This window comes from Pagrus major, chromosome 12, assembly GCF_040436345.1.
Source record: "Pagrus major chromosome 12, Pma_NU_1.0".
Lineage (NCBI taxonomy): Eukaryota > Metazoa > Chordata > Actinopteri > Spariformes > Sparidae > Pagrus > Pagrus major.
The window spans coordinates 7,138,278-7,157,258 of record NC_133226.1 but is presented as its reverse complement, the minus strand read 5'-3'; the positions used below and the strand labels follow the sequence as shown (position 1 = coordinate 7,157,258).

Below are 18,981 nucleotides of genomic sequence, written 5' to 3'. Positions count from 1 at the left end.
TGTGACTGTATATTCCCTGCTGACATCCCCTATATGAAACAAACTGTTATATCCATCTCCTCTGAGAGCACTGAAATGTCAGAGCCTCCACATCCCTGTCATAACAATCCCTGTGTGACATGACTGAAGCCTCCTGCCTTTCACCTCATTAGGTTTATGGGAAATCTGCTGCAACAGGCCTAATCTCACAGCGGCAGCAGCAGGTTTTTTCAGTCCTGTAGAGAGAGTTACAGCCTCAATCAGTCAGAGTAACTGTCCCATGCAGGGATGTTCCAGTCTGCCTCTCTGCATGTTGCCTCCCTGAGGTGCGACATGGTCATCAGGTTGGACATGCTCCACAGAGGACAGGTTTAGATCTTTCCCTCCACTCTCTGGGTACCATCCTGCCCTGATGCTCCGAGGCCCTGCTGCCCCGCGGAAACAAGAGCTTACAGGACCTATTGTTGTGAGAGTGATCTTCCGTCTTTTGTATGCGATGCTGATACCGCCCAGAGCCAGAAGGTGAAATGTGCCATGCATGCATGAAATCTGTTGTAAAGGGAAATCCACTGTGGAAGTTAATGGCAGTCATTAGAGCATGTAATCCATGCTGGTTAAGACACCAAGAATCAGTTCAATGTTTAACTAACAGGACCGTGTCCTTCAACATGTGGTGTGCACCTGTTACATTACATACTATACTGGTGTGTAGTAATCAAGTAGAATGCTAAAGTGTTTGTACTTGTTTCCATTTATGCTGCTTTATACTTCTACTGTACTACATTTCAGCTAGGATTATTGTACTTTTTATTCAACTGCATTTATGAAACCTATACATTCTAGTTCACTTGCATTTTATAAGTTTACATAAAAGATATGATGTATTATTGTAGATTGAAGGCACAGTGTGTAGGATTTAGGGGCCAGAAATTGAATATAATATTTATTATGATGTTTTCATTTTTGTATAATTACTTCAAACTAAGTTTCGTTGTGTTTTTGTTAGATTGAGCATTTAATATCTACAGAGGGAGCAGGTCCTCTTCCATGGAGTCCACCATGTTTCTACATTAGTGAACAAACCAAACATTGGCTCTAGAGACATACATTCGCATTTTTTGCATTTTTAGTAGGGAGGAGCAGGTCTTCAGCGCTAGATGCCACAAATTCTTACACACTGGACCTTTAATCAGCACAACTGCATATGAAGTAGTTCAAGTTAGCTTGACCAGCTACATCATTAAAATACTGCTTGTCAATGCAGAAGTTTTAAGAATCCAATAATAAAATATATACATATAGATATATGAAATATACTTAACACAGATATTCAACATTGGTATTCAGAATAAATTGGCTGAAACCAACACATATACTGCACATTTATTCATAGAGATTGTCTCACTTTTCTACAAACAAGTTCAGGCCATTATTATGGCCCAAGGTCATTTGAACATGTTATTACAACAGCTTTGTTTATTGTACCGTTTGACGTGATTCAAATCAGGACTCTTCTATCAAATACCAAACAGGGAAGTGGAAATTAGGCATTGAAGCAGGCACATATTACTCAAACTGAGCCGACAAACAGGCACAGACGTGAACACACCTGCCTCACAAAGCAACATACCTGTTGACATACAACTGTATGAGCTTTATTCTGAATGATGCATGGATACAGGTGTTGTAACACTATTTAAAAGAGTAGAAAAACATATTCATTATCTGCAGAGTCTCAAATGGTCAGTATAAATATAGTAAACTTACAGCCAGGGTCCACCTTAACTGAATTATGATTAAACTGAATTATAAATTTTATGAAAGAAATAGTTGGGTTGGATATCAAACCTCAACTCTTGAACACTTTTACTGTCTGTGGTAAACTGACACAGCTGTTCACAAGATGTGCAAAAACTTTATATTACTCAAAATGCAAATTAAAATAAATAAATAATATATCTTTGAAGCTTGTCTAAAACTCATTCAGCATCTTAGTTCACACATACAAACACAGTGTTCAGTAAACCACCAGGCGAACCACACTCCAAACAGAGGAAGACATAAATAATTCATCAGACACCTTCCCTCTGAGCTCTCCTTTATCTCTGTCATTTTTCCGTATCCCATTCTCTTCCGAAAATGGGCTGCTCTGCCCCCAAGGGCCGAGCGACCACCACACACACACACACACACACACACACACACACACACACACACACACACACACACACACACACACACACACACACACACACTCACACTGTTGCACAAAGCAAGCAACGCTCACTTTGGCTGGCTGATAATGTGGTATGCCACAGATGCTTGACGGTTGGAGGAGTAAAGACCAGTGATGTCAGTGTCTACTCTTCATCCTGTCACTGCTCTCAGTTAATGACCTTCAGGGAATAAAGATCTCACTGCGACAGTTTGATTGTGGTTAATTAAAGATTTGTTTTAGAAACAGACAGCTTTATATTCAGGCCACGTTTGAGACAGACTCACTGTAGCATTTCATGTGTTTTCAATATTTTAAATTATCCACTCATTAATCTTTACATATCTCTGCACAGACAGTATTTGTTTGTCATTATGTTTGAAAGGGAATTAAATCATAAGAACTACCAGTGCAACATCGCTGTTTCACAGTTCTGAATGAGAACAGACGTACAAGTACGTACAAGGTCTTTTATATGTCACCTTGCATTATATTCAGACAGCATTAGGCATAAAACACAACTAAAGAAAGTGTATAAAGAGTCTATAAAAGGCCTGACACCACTAACAGGCTAGGCACTGGTTCTCAATGCAATCAGTCATTTATTTCTAGGCTATTACTCATATGCTAAGATAAATTAATTGTCTACCACAACAGTGAGAAAATCTTGAAATATTTGTATTTTAGCAAAGTGAAAGGACTAGTCATTTGTTGCCATTCAAAGAACTAACAGTTCCCATTTACTAGTCTCTAATGGAGACGTGAAAGCAGATCGAAATGGTGCCAGGCTGCCAGCCTACCAGCCTGACTGCATCTCCAGTCATTTTTAAAGTGAGGATTATTGGGACCCAATCTAAACGCAGATGGGTTCAGTATTCTGTAGCTTACATTGTGCAATCAACATTTGTATAATAAATATATAAAAAACAGTTTTAGCATTTTTTAAACTTGACTATTCTATTGTAAACTTCCACTTTTATTCATTACTGCTGAGTTTGAATTGTCTATGATTGATATTGAGTGAGATGAAAACTCACATGAGGTTAGGGTTTGTATACTCTGGGTAAGAACCTCCAGCAGCTTGCCCTATATAATCTAATGTAGCCCTCTGTTGGTTGTTTTCCTTCATCGTTTTTTCAGACAGTGTTTCTGTCTGTCCCTGTGTAAGCTCTATTCTCTGCTGTTGAATATACAAAGTGGCTGTTGCATGACTGCTTCCTCCAGCAGTAAACATGATGCAAATGAGCACACAGTGCTTCCCCTCAGGAAACTGAAACCAACGGAAAAAGTTGTGCCCGTCCCTAATGAGGTGAGACATGTTGCTGTCTAGAAGAATTTAATTGGGCCGTCAGCTCATCTAGAGAATTAATAACCAGGCTGGCTCAAGGTGTTCTTAGTATGACAGGGATGAAAAGGCATTTATTGGTGTCTTATACTCTTGTTAGCAGTTTAACTGAGCTTATGAAGTCAACAAGTATGAGTAATGGTCTTTACATTATGTAATTAATGCAGCATCAGCCGAATCTGGATGAGTTGATAATTGTTTACAACATTTGGTGTTTATTGAGCCTAGTGGTAAGTTGGGATCTAGTTTCTGGATAAGCTTTGAAAACACTCAAAATATAAGTCCAAACCGAAAGTAGGAAAATTGGGTTGTGGGTGGGGTATTGTAGCCAACTGGTGCAATATCTGAACACTGCAAACGGAGGGCTTGTATTTTATCGTACAAATTCCTAATCTCAGAAAATGTACTTCACATAGTTTGTTTTGGTCCCAAGCACCTCCTCATGCTCGATTGCACTTCCTGTTGAGATCCTCAGAATGCCACATGTGTTTCTGAAAACACAGCAAGTTCTGCTTCAGATTACCCTGTGTTGTCTGATAACATCAGAAATACAACGTTTGCAGACTGACATTGTTGCACTTCAAAGGGTTTTTGTTTTTTTCTGCACCACTGCTTGATTGAACTCTTAAAGTCTGAAGATATGTTTTAATTACATTTTTTAGTTCCTAGTGTTCATTTCATTCTCTTCCTCTGCATGAGATTCTGAATTGTTTTTTAATGCCTACATCTTATAAGCGTGGTTATTCTCGATATTTTTGTTATTGTTAACAGATCTTTGGTTGTCGAAAGCCTGATATATTTTATTCCTCTGTCATGTAAATACTAGAGTACTCGAAAAACATTAGCTACAGACTACATTGTCCAGCTGTTTTAGGGAATTATTCAGCCTTTAAAAAGAAAAAAAAAAAAAAGTTTGTAAAGATTTATGTCTTTAGTAGGAAGATACTGGGCAGACAGGGTAGGTCGTCTTGCCAATAAGAAAAAAACAAAAATGTAGAAGGCTTATCCTTTAATCTATAAGGGCCATCTTGGCACAATGACCCGCTGAAGAATGCACTCGGTCTTGGGTCGATCACTGCTGTCCTCCCTGTGCTTGTAAGTCATTGATTAACTTTGCTGAGAAACGCTCCAACTTTGCCAGCAACACGACCAACAGTTTATCACTTCCTCTAACACCAGCTGATTGGTTTCAGTCGCATGTTTTGACCGCAGCAAAAAACATCTCGGCTCAGCTGTCTTTGAACAGCAAAGCCTGTTTGTTACAGAAACTCCATCCCTCTGGGAAAGTAGGTGAGCGGCACAGACAGGGGGCCTCACGTGGACATCTGATCTTTAATGCAAGATATACAGAGTCTAACTAAATACAGTCACCGACATCCTGATAACTGTCAATATATGAGTACCTGTAAAAGTCATTAGCATTTTTTTTCTATTACTGTCCAGCTAATAAAACTTCCTCTTTTACAGGAACTCTGGTGGCAGGCGAACACAGTTTCCCTTTCCAGTTTCTCATTCCAGGTAAGTTTGAGATTAACTTTAATGACCTGTTTAACCTCATTCCTCCATGTCGGAGGCGCCGCCTCTGTTTCTGTAATAGTTTTCCCATGGACCTGCTTTATCAGAGGCCCAGATGACGTTCGTGGAAGAAGCATGCAGGTGTGATAACCTCTGATAACACTGGACTTTTTCTGGCATGTGTACTTACAAAGTGTTCAGCCTACAGTCCTTTTTCTCTGACACAAAGCAGACGCACCCACGCAGATCTGTGATAGTGCAATGTGTGAAGGATCATTACACAGTTAATGTTTGAGAGACTTGAGAAGAACATGCCAAATATGACGCCTCAGTGGGATAATGAATCTATTCCACACGATTACAAGTACATTATAAATCTGAGTTGATCTTTCCTGAAGGCTGACATAAAATTACAACACCATATAACATGCAAATAAAACAAAGATCATATGAACATACTTGGCACCTGTGAGGGCTCACATACATTGTCTGTCTAGTATCCACCATTCTCTGAGGCGTGGGCTGAAGCACAGGGGGGTTCAGGATATTTTTAGTTCCCTCTCCTGTTGTGCAGTCACTGTTTAATTGGTCTTCATGCCCCCATGCTTTGCCCTCCCCTCCTATCAGGCTCTCAGTCTCGAGAGCATCAGCACAGGGCATGTTAACTACTGTCAAGTGAGAAGTGGTTCATAGGAGAATCAAGTGTCTCCTACTGCCCCCTGCTGGTATAGCAAACACACTGATATGCTCGTGAATATCTTTCAAGTAGAAGTATTTAGATGGAATGAGCCATGATGTGATGAGCTGATGATAACAATGACGTTTTTACCCTCTTTGATATGTATTAATGTGTAGATATGAAAGCATGTCAACATAAAAACACATGCAAATATATATACATAGAGAATCATGGTCAATATCTGATATTTGTAAGAAGTTCCCTGAAATTCTGCATCTGATCAGGATCCCCCACTGAAATCAAAGAAGCTCTAATGGATGAATATACAGAACCAAATCATCTGGAGTGACCAAGTAATGCAGTGTAAAAGCACTGCCAGGAGTTACATGAAAACACAGAGCAACTTAAGAGCTGTTCCTGCTCAAGGACGGAGAGATAGAGACCTTAAGTTGGTTTAAATGTTTGTTACACTGTTTACACTGACACTAATGGTTCAATGTTGTTTTCAAGGAAAGTAAGAAAAGTAAGTCATTCATATAAGCCAAACACAAAAAGTATTTCTAACACTTTAATTTAACGCAACTATGACAGGCACAATCCAGATATCACAACAGTGGTGTTTCAGCTCCTGACACCATGACAGAGTGCCCTTGAGCAGGTGACTGAACCCCAGTGTGCTCCTGATGTGCAGCTCAGCTGCCATCAGTGTGTGAAAGTGTGTGCTTGGGTGTATGAGAAGAATATGAAGGTTATAATGTTCAGTATTTGTTGTAGTGTTTTAGAGAGGTGTTGATTCAACTTAAATTTTGGGGCATCAGTATTTACTTAAGTGTTTAATAACCGTTTGATAACCAGTTAAAAGTTAATTGTGGTATGTTTAACAAAGCTGTACAGGGGAGGTCTAACAGAATTTCCTCTGAATAGCCCAGCTCATTTATCTGGAGTCGAGGCATCAGGTGTTGTTCTCGCCTGATGATTTCTCACTGCGGGAACAAAGAAATTCAAAGAGAAGAGGAAGGCGTAGGCTGAGATAAACTCAGTACAAGGACACTTAGAGGAGTAAATAGGGTTAGATAAAATGGTGGATGGCCTAACTCCAAACAGACACAGGATACAAGTTCAGGAAGAGAAGAGAGAAGAACAAAGGAGATGAATACAAGTGATATACGTTAATAGAGTGCTACAAACTTTTATCCTTTGTAAATGAGCCTCTTCATACTATCTAAGCATCCTTGTTTTCATACAGATAACCAGAATAAAAACTGAATAACTGGTGAGCAGCTGCTTATCTAGTTCCATAGAAGAAGTCAAGAGCAGCCTTCAAATCTCTATCCTCCTATCTAATTGCAGATTTTTTAAATTAAACTAGATAATTTGGGGTTTGGGGGTCTTATTGGCTGCTAGAAAACCTGTGTGAAATGTGTGCTGCTTTTCCTGATAAGCCAGACCTATTGAAATCACATAAAGTATTACCTCCAAACAAGATTTCTTCTCACAACTAATTTACTCCCCTGTTTAGCAGATAAAATCCTTCTCTACTTGATCTGTACACCTCTGAAGTCAAGATCTAAATTCAAATTTTAAAGTTTAGTGGAACTGTGTGTGTGGAACTCAAGCACAAATTGGCAGTCGTTGACAAGTAATGAATAATTTGTTGATTAACAGGTTGAAAGATGTCTTGTCTGTATACTGGGCCAAATTTGGATAAGGACTTAAACTTTTCTTCAGACATTTAGGTTTTATATAATCTTTGTATCAACAGCATTTCAATGACTATATTTCAACTTTTAATTAGGAAGAGATAAGTATTGAGCCATACTGCTGTTGAAGTGATGAACTAAGACTGAGTCTACAGCTACAGCAGTGCTTTGAGCCTTAATGCCAACGTTCTCACACAGAGAATCATAACATGCTGGTATATGCCAGGTAATGTTTACTATGTTCCCCATCTAAACCCAAGGTGTAGCTAGCCTTGCCGGTGTTCAATCATAAACCAAAAAAGATAATGCGATCCGTCAAATTCATCTTCACGAAATCCCAAAAACTGTACTGTAGCTAGTTAGCTAGTTACTGCATCTTCTTCTTATTCTTCTTTTTTATATCCTATTTTATGGTGGGTGGCAACCAGCGTTCAGCTGCTTTAACGCTACCTGCTATGACAAAGTGAGAAAGGAAGGACAAAGAAATGATTTAAGAGGTGCTGGATAACTTACACAATATTATCATTTGTGTAATATAAGTATCGCAGTTCTCATCAATATTGATGTATCGCGACAGCTCCTGTCCAGATCAAATGTAATGGCAGTCCAAGTTAAAAAAAAAAGTGAACCTCATGGTGGCCCTAGGGGAAATGTCAGAAGGATTTATCTTCTGGGGAACATGAATTATTCTCACTTTGAAAACCAAGCCCAGATTTAACACAGGTGTCAAGATCTTATTTACAACTCAAAATGCAAATCAACAAGTGCTTACTAGGTTTCAAGATACAGACTGAAAGTCCATCCTAAAAGATGATGTTATGGTACTTCCTGTTGAAATTAAGTTGTCACCTTGAAAGTACAACAGCAGCTAAAGAACCAGGAGAAGTTCCTGTCTGAGCTCGAAGGAACAAGTCAGGCTAAACAATCCTCTGCCACTTTTACCAACCCCCAGCAGCTCACTGAGGTGTGTCCCCAGAGAAAGTCAGTCTGTCCCCTGTCAGTCTGTCTGCAACAATTCAACAACAGCCCACCATTCATGGTTAATTCTTATTGACAGCAGCAGCAAACTCGTCCCTGGAGCAGCTGCCTGCCTAGCTGACATTAACATCTGAATGAGGATGCGGGAAAAAACGAACACATTAGACTAGTGAGGGTGAGAGTGGCTCAGCTTTAATTTTGACAACCTATTAATCACCTTTTTGTATATCCTGTTTGGGAATTTATATGCAAATTGATTGTACTTGCCAGAAGGGTTTTTTTTCCCCCTCTCTCCCGGATCTGAATATCTCTCTCCATCTGTCTGTCTGGCTGCTTTCTCCCAAAATAGTTATTTTTACCTCCCTCTTCTAAAATTTCCTTCCCTCCAGCATTTTCCCCCCCTGTTTCCTCTTGTTCACTGTCCTTTCCGTAAGTCACATAAACAGTCTGTGTCCTTTCGATGCAAGATGAGATGTGCAGAAATCAGTCTGAAGGACTTACATCTTGTGACAGCTCTGATAAAGGTCTGTGTGGATAAGGACAAATCCAGCTCTGTCTTCCCCCTACTAGTAACATTATAAAGTATAATCTATTACATTTTTAGCCTGATGAATCCAATTTTTTTAAAGGCATTGCATTATTGCAATCTTTTGTTAAAGAATGTGTTCATTTAAAGATATAATACGTAGAAATTCAGCATTAAAATTGAAATAAAAACGACTGTGTTTGTTATACATTTTGTTGAATTGTGTACATTATCCCAAATGTCTCAAACCCAGAGGAATCCACAAGTTTATTCGGGGTAACAGTGCGTTTCATTAGGTTGCCGCCACTACTTACAGGTTAGTGAAGTCAGCAAATGAGAAAAAACTTAACATGAACTAAACTTCAAAACTACCTTGTGTGTGAGCATGTGTGCCTGAGTCAGATAGATGTTCATCAGCAGTCGTTGTTGTTAAATGGTGTATTAACTACCAGGAAAGCAGGTTTGACTACGGACTACATCATTTGTGTTTATTTGTATGCAGCGCCCCAAACAGCCAGAGTACTACATTAGCCATGAGCTAACGTTAGCCAGCAACAGCACAAAAGGAGTGTGTGTGTGTCTGTGCGTTTAAATCCAGGTAAACTCACTATTCGATACTCACCAGAGACTGCAATTCTCCTCCCTGTAATGTCTCCATGAAATAAAAGTACATTTCCCATCCAGCTGCTCCAGTCAGCAGTCAACATAACATAAGCACTGACAACGGAAGACTCCTCAGCAAATCGCTGCTGCAGTCAGGCTGATAAACAGGAGTGAAAAGTTAAAAAGTAATCTCTGAGCTCTCCTCCGTCAGATCAGAGCAGAATCCGATGTGACTGTTTATTCCTCGGGTCTGGCTTTGCCTTCGACACTCTTCCCGGCTCTGAGCAGCTGAGTAGCGGCTCCTCCCCTCAAAAGTCTCTACAAATGTCTTATTGTATGTTATCTTTTGATCCCAGCCCACTTTGAGTGCCCACTAGTGATGGAAATTGCTGGTGCAGATCAAACCTTTACTTTTTCCCCTTTAATCCTTCCTTAAATTCTTTGTCTCTTTTTTACACAATCGTATAATATCAATTATTTCAGAAAAAAAAAGAATAGTTTTTGCCGTACTTGTGCACATGAAAGGCTGTAACAGCATGTGTCTATGTTAGTGTCTATGTTATGTTTCACAATTTACTTTAAGCAGCATTTCATATTTTCATGGGTTATACAAGATACATTTGAAACGTTAACATTTGAAAGTGATAACTTTTTTATATACCTTTAGATTAATACATCAAACGTGGGCTTTTGCAGTCCTTACGTAGGAAACTACAATATCTTCACTGTCAAATTAATTTGTCTATTGTCTTCACCATCCTCTCTCCAGTTGCTGCCCCGACATCCTACGAGGGACCCTTTGGGAAGATCATTTACCGTGTGAGGGTGGTCATTGACACGCCCCGCTTCTCTAAAGACTACAAAGCCCAAAGGCCCTTCTACCTACTCAACCTGCTCAACCTCAACGAGGTGCCTGACATTGAAGTAAGTGTACAATGCACAAATCTCATTGATTATCTCTATGCTTATTTTATTCCTTTACAAACCTGAATGTTGCTGTTCTGTTCCTGATCAGTAAATCTCGGAGTTAAAAACGAAGAACAAAGGACTTTCAATCACTGTAACGTATCTCCTTATTTGAACAACCTTTGCCTTGGTCGAGGGCTTATTTGATTTCATGGCATTACTCACTTATCATTCTCTTCCCATCATGACTGAGAGTTTCCTGGTTCTCTGGAGCTAAGCAGGAATAGAATATCAGCACGGCATCAGCTAATGAGGCTTCTTAATTGTTTACAACGCGCAAACAAACATTTATCCTCTAACTCTGTCTGCAGCATCCAAGTTATGCTGTGACCACTAAGAAGTTCAACTACCTCCTGGTGAAGACGGGTACCCTGATGCTGAAAGCTCGCAGTGACCTGAGAGGTTACATCCCCGGTCAGGTCATCAAGTTAGCCACGGAGATCCACAACAAGTCGGGAAAGGACACAGGATGTGTACTGGCCAGTCTCATACAGGTAGATTATTGAATATAATCAGTAATAGTTGTGTATTTTACCATCATACATTTGGTAAATAGGCTAACTTCTTTCTGCAATGAGCCAACTCAGGAAATATGATTTTGTTTCTATTTTCTCTTTGCAAACTCTTGTTTTTACAGGTGTTGAGTACAGAGCAGTGCTTTGAGTGGAAAAAAAATTGCTAGATCATAAAATCAATGAAGAAAAATGAGAAACAAAGCTCTTAACAAAGACCATAAACCACCTCGCCAACCCACAGATGTGTGTCTTCATAGCCTTTGTCCTATCCCAAATACCATTATAATGAGCACCATTATGAGTGTGCACTGCCCTCTGGAAATTTCCATTTTAGAGGGTAATAACCTTTGAGAACGTAAAATAAATCTCTGCTGGGAAGCTTCTAACATAACCATTGATAGAGATAATCCTTTCATGTGGGTGCACATAACATCTCTGTAACTCAAGATAATAGAGGATTTTCTTGATCTATTTCAATGGTTCATGTTTCCTTGCGAGTAGCTTGAGGCGGGTGAAGTGGTTCGACGTCACCATAACTTCTTTTTATGTCCATGTTTGAAACCAGAAAGTGACCTATAAGACCAAACGGCCTGTGTTTGACCTGCGGACCATCGCAGAGGTGGAGGGAGCTGGAGTGAAAGCAGGAAAACACGCAGAGTGGAGAGAGCAAATCATCGTCCCTCCTCTTCCTCAGTCAGCGCTGACTGGCTGCAGCCTCATAGACATCGACTATTTCATTCAGGTTAGAGTGTGTGCATACTCATCAGCTCTCAGCTCAGTTCATTATCTTTTCAACTAGTGGAGTGAACACAGCTGAATTTTTGTTGTTGTGTTGTTCCTGCTGCTGCCCACACATATTCAGCAGCATTTCAGATTTAAGGGCTTGTTGTTGCTGTAAACAATGCAAATGCTATATAGCAGCGAGGTATGCTGCATCTACTTTTCAGCTTGTAATGGTTTGTTTTCTGACAGACCAGCTCTTGACACGCTTGTGAATAATATCTTTGTTTACTGTATTCAGAGCTTCCAGATTGAAACCTGTGAATCACTGATGACTCCCACTCACTGTAAACTCGCTGTAGAGTACTCTCCCGTACTTGCTGTAATATTCAATATAATTTGTTTTCTCAAGCCTTTAAACATGAAAGAATAAAATTCTGCAGAACTATAACATTCAGCCTCATTCAGCAGTAGCTGATAAAGAAAGTAAATGTTTCCTTTCTATTTTTGAGTAGAATCTCTGTGAGCAGACAAGGTGATGTTTTTCTTTTCTTCTAATGCTAATAGAATTGTATTGACTGTATTTGTCGGGCAGATACTGTCTGGTTTGGATAGTATATGTAGTATATTTAAAGGATAAGGCTGGTGTTATTTTTTTAATTACCTTATTGTCACCAAATCCCATGGAAAAAACAAAAAGTGAGGGGGACAAGTATGAAGAAATGCAAATGAGCAAAAAATAAAATAAAATAAATGAGCATCTTGTATATTTTCATATTTCTATATCATTTTTTATTGTACTTATTTCTGTCCTTGTGCTGCTCTTACACCTGGAATTCCTCTCTGAAATGAAGGATTATTTTATGCGAATCTACAGATTAAAGAAATTATCCTAGAGAGGGCCTTTCACCTTTTTTTTTTTTTTACGATTTTGTTGGCCACAGTAGCAGAGGGTGAGACGAGGAGAATTCGGTTAGTTGCAATCTGCAGCCTCGCCAGAAAGCTGATATTTTTTTCTGTATTTTGAGTTATATTTAAAATCATTTTTGTCCAATTAAACACTGACAAAAGAATGTAATGAGCTTTAATTATATCGCGTTCCTCATTCATCTCTGTGTTACAGGTGTCACTAAAATCTCCAGACGCAGTCGTCACTCTGCCCATCTACATTGGGAACATTGCTGTGAACTTATCTCCATCAAGGCCCGTGCCCACCAGTCCAGTCAACTGTTGTGCGACAATTGCGCCAGGGGCAGCGGGCGTGACACCCAGTGCCCCGCCGGCAGAGGAGGAGCCAGAGGAGGGGCTGTGTGCAGGCGCCGTGGCCAGTGAGGAGATTCCCACCAAGAGTCACTCTCAGCAGGATTCCTCAGGTCAGCCGGTCACCATGTCTCCCAGCGCCTTCAGCCACGCACCCGGCGCAGCACTTCCTCCAAGCCACAGACGGCCCAATGCCTCCGCTCCCTTGTTCTGTGTGTCCACTGGGGCCACCATACCTTTCTTCACTGAGGGAGACGTGACACCCATCCCCACTTCCTGTTCACTCATCCTGCCTCCAGAGTACAGCAGCTGGGATTACCCTCATGGTTAGTTCTTCAACAAATTAGATTGATGGCCGAATAATATTTATAGAGTCTCTCTTTCTTATCAAAGTCGATGCTTTTAATATCATTTCATGTCATGGCAACAATCAAATCAAGTAATGGGTCGCCTGAAGTTCAGTCTAAAGATTTCAGATAATGCTTGCTTATGTTGGTTCAGAAGTAGATTCATGTAATAGTGTTGTTATTTGTACTCCTATGAGTAATAAGACAGATAAGACAAACACAAGTACTCTCAGAATCAGCTGCAAAGTTTTATATCAAACAAGAGAAACACCAGAGCTGTTGGTACAAGTTTATATCACTTTGCTAAAGACTAAACCTGTATGGATACCTGCAAGGCTCTGACAATTGGTCATACTATCTTTGAGTAAATACAAGGTACAGTATGTTGAAAATAGAAAATAGAATTATTTTAGTGTGCAACAAAGTAACCATCAGGTTGATCTATGAACTGTTTGTTTTTGTCTGATGTCATTGACATTTGACATTTGAAATGAAAAGAAGTGATGGATGACCTGACACCCCAAGTGGTACTATACTTGGGTTGCACGATTTGGTAAAATCATCACGGAATATGATTCACAATTAGTGAAATAATGATGATGTGACATTTGTTGAGGTCTGTACCAAACAAACATGTTTTCTTAGATCTGGACAACAAAATGTGTGGGCCAGGACATCTGCTGTTCTGTCACACATTTTCACGTGGGTTGCTGAAGCATTCACAGTTGAACTCAATAATCCTATAACATATAATCCTTAAATATCCCACATCCCACGTCACTGCCTGTCTGTGTAGGAAGAATCTAGATAAAAGATTAACATCTGTAACCCAGCTAAAATGAAGCGTTTTTTGCTATTCAACAACATATTCCATGAGTTTTGTTGTTTATTGCTTATATAGACTGCTTTTCCAACCACGACAAGTCAAAATATCTGTAAAAAAGGCTTGTACTCTTACAATACAAAGGTGGAAAACTGCAGAAAACTGTTACAGCATTTCAGAAGAAAGAAACCCTATGAGACAAAATCCACTGACCTACAGATACTTTACTACAGTAGGTAAGAGTGGAACAGATATTAGGACTTTAACTATATTGATGTTTGTTTTCCTCTCTGTTACAGAGCCCCCGCCCAGTTACGAGGAGAGCTGCAGTAGCGCCAACTCCAGCTTCAACAGCAGACAGTAGAAAAGAAGCAGGTGATAAAGCATCGTGGCCACGCCCACCCACACCTGTCTGTACTCGCCTCACAACAAATCAGGACAGAGACACACTGGGTTAAAGAGGATGGACCATAACCCCTTCCCTGAACACCCCAAAGATTATTTCTTTGTCCTCGAATACGTAAAAAGGGATCATATCTTATATTGAATATAAGTTTTTAATGTCACCTCATGTCCCACCAGGTAGTGTCAGACAGAGCGGGTGAACATCACTGTGCCTAAAAGAAGTATTTTGGATCATTGTACAGCATTTAGAATATTCAGTGAATGGACATGTTTGTTTCATGGGGCACAATCATGTTTTTTCAGTGAATTTTTTTGCATCTGTGATGCCTTGAACGATTTCGGCACACTGAAAGCTTGTGTAAGATGAGATCAAACGTTGGCCTTTTCTGCAGTCTTGTTCCAAATGTGCACTTGTTGTGGTCCACTGCTGTCATTTGTGTCTCAGTCGTCGTCATCATCAGCAGGGTGGAGAGGTCTTCATGCTGGATACTGAAAGAAGAGCTTATTGCCAGTTTGTGGTCTGTCTGTAAAGCTAGTTGAACCCCCTGTATGTAGGATCTTTCTGTGATGATATCATCTTTTAAGTTATACTGATGGTTTAAGTCTTTGTTTGAAGAAAGTAGAGACAGTCCCAGTGAAAATTGGTGCAGTTTATATGTATGTGTGTACTGTAGCAGCATGCATTGCTGTGCAGTGCAGTGTCTTTTTGTTTATATCACCAGAAGTTGCCAATCAAAAATGGTTGGAATCCTACACATAAGGGCTTTAAAGAGTTTTACGTACTCACACAAAATCAATATTGTAAATATTGTTTTCACTGACATTAATCAACCAATCGGAGTATCTACAATTTTATTTTGAATTTGTTTTAGATCTCTAGTCAAGATAATTTATATTGAAATTCAACACATAAGACTGTTGTTATGCTTCGTTTTTTTTTTGGAAAAGGATTTTAAGGGCTTTTCACACTGCACTTGGCCCAGTGCTTAGAACCTTCTTAGTCCCAGGCTAATAAAGATATTTCAGGATGTTAACATAGCTGCTTGTTTGAACAAACATTTAACCCAGGGCCAGTAGAAGTGTAGAATGAATCGTATCACCCTGGGCTTAGGTCAACCCTGGGTTAACAATGTGTGTGTGAAAAGGGGCTATCCCAGGGTTATCCCAAGGTCAACTCTGGCCCTGGTTTAAGAATGAATAGTGTGAAGAACCCATTAGATAAACGTTGAAAATCATGTCTGGAAAAACACCTTGTGTTTTTTCACGAGAGGTTTTGCTTTGACACCAGTTTTGTATTCAGAGGAGAGCGTAGCTGCAGATGAGGCTCAGTTTTCCTGCAGCTGGATAGTACTGATGCAGTCTGTCTCTGCCCTCTTGTGGTTGTCGGCGGTACAAGCTTAACTCAGCCTGTCCTAAAACCGGAGCCTGACATAATCACTTAAATACTTGGATGATGCACCAACTGGGGTCCGCTGTATGTTTTTACATGTTGTGTATGTTTGTGTTTCTCCTGTTTGTTGCCTTAACTTTCTTTGAGTGCTACATTAGTGAGATGAAAATCCTCAGATGATAAACATACATGTGCACAACACAGCACTTTTTACGATTTGAGAGCATGGGTGTCTGAGTGCACATCTACTGTACGTGTGTGCGTGTGTGTGTGTGCGTGTGCGTGTGTGTGCATGTGTGTGTGTGTGTGTGTGTAGGTAAAATAGAGCTCGTTTAGATGAGAACCTAAGTTTTCCCGAGTTCACTCAAACTGTTTGTGTTTGTGTAAAATTATCTGTTCAAGACATTTTCTTTGATTGTGTGCAAGGGCTGGGTGATAGCTTAACCTAATCTTATCAGATAGTATCATCTCATGATATGATCTTATCATGTCATTTAAATGTATGTATGTAACTAAAAACTAAATCAAAATGAGCTACTGAAGTTTGATGTTGTGTAACTCACCACAGTGAAACAGTTCATTGCTTTGAACATCAGTTCATTTTATATCTGATATTGCATCCATTTGTCATGTTGTGTCATACTTTAATGACAGAAAATATCCTTATTTATATAATTATGATTTCAACCATGTCACCCAGCCCTACATTGTACTTTTTTGTGGGAAACCAATGCCACTGAAAATCTTAAGCACAACCTCTGTATTGAAAGTTTGTGTGACTATTGATGTGTTTTTCTTATTTAAGTCACATCTCAGTACAATCTTAAAGTCCATTCTGTGAATTCAGAAAAAAAAACCTGCTGGTTGGCTCTTGACTGTAGATCATGTTGCCATGTGTTTTTCAGAATTTCTGTTTTATTTTACCGCTCTGAAATCTCCACAGACAAACTAGTGTTACTGTTTGGACCTGACAGTCACCCAAACTCCATTATTGTGCATGCATGCCTTAAACAGTCTGGATTCATGTCACCCACTCCAGGAGCGTGTAGTGGACTTTCTTCTTCTCTGTCACTGAGGATGTCAGGATGTGCTCGTGCAGCTCTTCCTCTTTGGTCTCCTGTGGACTGTGCTAAGTGCACTTGATGTACACAAATGTAGCTTTTAAAAACAGCGAGGACACTGGACCTTTTGAACTTTGTTTTTATTCTTGTTTTAGAAAATATGTGCAATTCCTTTCATTTCCGAGAAGGCTGCAGTAGCAGCTCCCTGAAGTCATTTCACGCTGCCTTTATCTCTCCTGATTCTGTTGAATTCTTCTCCACCAAAAGGTACTATAGCTTTATGACGCCCCGCTTGTTCTGTGTAATTTTTTCATTCTCCCCCCTCACATATTGATGAGTGGTGTCTGGTTTTGTATTTTTCTACTTGTAAGCTGTTTACAGGTGCAGTATGCAGATACTAATAGTAGCACCTCAATCAGTAAATGTAATATTTCAACTTACAGTGCAGAAACAAAGTTTTACTGTACAGTATAACAATAAAATTATATGACATGTTTTTGTTGTTTCTCTCAACAGAGTCAGGTTTGTGGTTCTGAAATGAGAGCGTGCCTCCAAAACTAGAGTTTATTTTTTCCTTTTCTTTTGACAAACAGTCAGTGTTATGAACCTTGGAACAACAAGGCAATTCAGTGTGCATTACATGAGAGCAAATCTCGGTTTGTGTTGACTTAAAACAGACTAAATAGTGAAGAGACACAACTGATCCATAGCTAGATCTAAGTGTCAAAGGTCTTTCATTTCCAGAAATATGTGTACAGCCATGGGATTCCTCAGAAATTGCTGGTGACAAGTTCTCAGTTATCCTAAAAGCTGCACATACAAAAAGGCAGCCAGTAGAAGCTGTTCCAAGGATGATTCAAATCAAATGAAGGCTAAGATAATTACCGTAGGTCAGCTGCAGCATTTCATCCATTTTGATAGAATCTTCACAACATGCATTCATCATGAAATAGACCGATCAGTTCAGGGAATATTTGAAGAATGATTAAGTATGTTTGCAGTTTAAAAAAGGGGCAAAAAACGTAAGTTAATAACTTTATAGCACCAAAAACAGCAGTTGATTAAGAGCTGTCTGCCAAACACAATGCACAGTAAAACAATAAACATTGTATTCAAAATCTCCAAAAATGTTTTAAGATTTACCATAATAATTGGTATTTATTTTTTTAGGTTGCCAAGAGTTTCCTCTTTTACAGATTAGTGGGAAGAGAAAAAAACATTTAGGTGTTTAAGGTAGCTAACATTTCTGCTCTGGACATTTGTGCAAATCAGCACACATTTAAGCCTATAGCCTGATTTGCATACTTAAATATCAGAAAACTTGTAATGCAAAAAGATATGCTCTCGTGATATCAGTAATCAACTTGGGATTTTTCATGGTGACATCTTTCAGTTCAAATGTTTACCCTATATCTTTATTTAAAACAAAAGAAAGTTACAGTATTTCTAAAAATCATTTTTTCACATAGTCTGAGTCAGAAATCTCCACTGCAGTAGCACTTACACCAAGCGTTCCAGTTTACGTCCTATATTCTAAAGGTTCTTACAGAGGGGTTTGTTCATACATATCATTCATAGCCTGATTTAGATAACATTTTAGATAACATCAGTTCTGTGTAACATGCAGAACATTTATTTTTTGACAATATTTTCAGATTAATGGATCGATTAAAAAGAGATATCTGAAATTTCCTCTTAAAGAACCTTTTACTCTTATATTTTATCAAAATGAGACAAGAATTCTGAATTTGGCTTCATCCAGTGTTCAGATTTCTGTTTAGGAAATTAGTATATTTTTAATTAGACAATGACTCATTTGTATATTTAAACACAAAGTTTCAGTGAACTTTGTATTACAAAAAATGTTACAAAAAGTAATCAACTGAGGAAGTTTTATGTTGATACCTATCAGTTAAATTTGTTTTACCCTATTTACCTGTGGTGTATCCCCTTA

General features: G+C 39.1%; 1 protein-coding gene across 1 annotated transcript in view; it reads left to right on the top strand.

The window, feature by feature from the left end:
• arrdc1b (arrestin domain containing 1b) overlaps positions 1-17,523 on the top strand; it is a 39,373-nt gene extending 21,850 nt beyond the window's left edge. The window contains exons 3-9 of the mRNA XM_073478578.1: positions 5,007-5,057; positions 10,310-10,464; positions 10,818-11,000; positions 11,587-11,763; positions 12,865-13,327; positions 14,471-14,859; positions 14,940-17,523. Coding sequence (XP_073334679.1) covers positions 5,007-5,057; positions 10,310-10,464; positions 10,818-11,000; positions 11,587-11,763; positions 12,865-13,327; positions 14,471-14,535 — 1,094 coding nt within the window. The 3' untranslated portion in view covers positions 14,536-14,859; positions 14,940-17,523. The remainder of the gene's footprint in view (positions 1-5,006; positions 5,058-10,309; positions 10,465-10,817; positions 11,001-11,586; positions 11,764-12,864; positions 13,328-14,470; positions 14,860-14,939) is intronic.
• Positions 17,524-18,981: the final 1,458 nt, after the last annotated feature.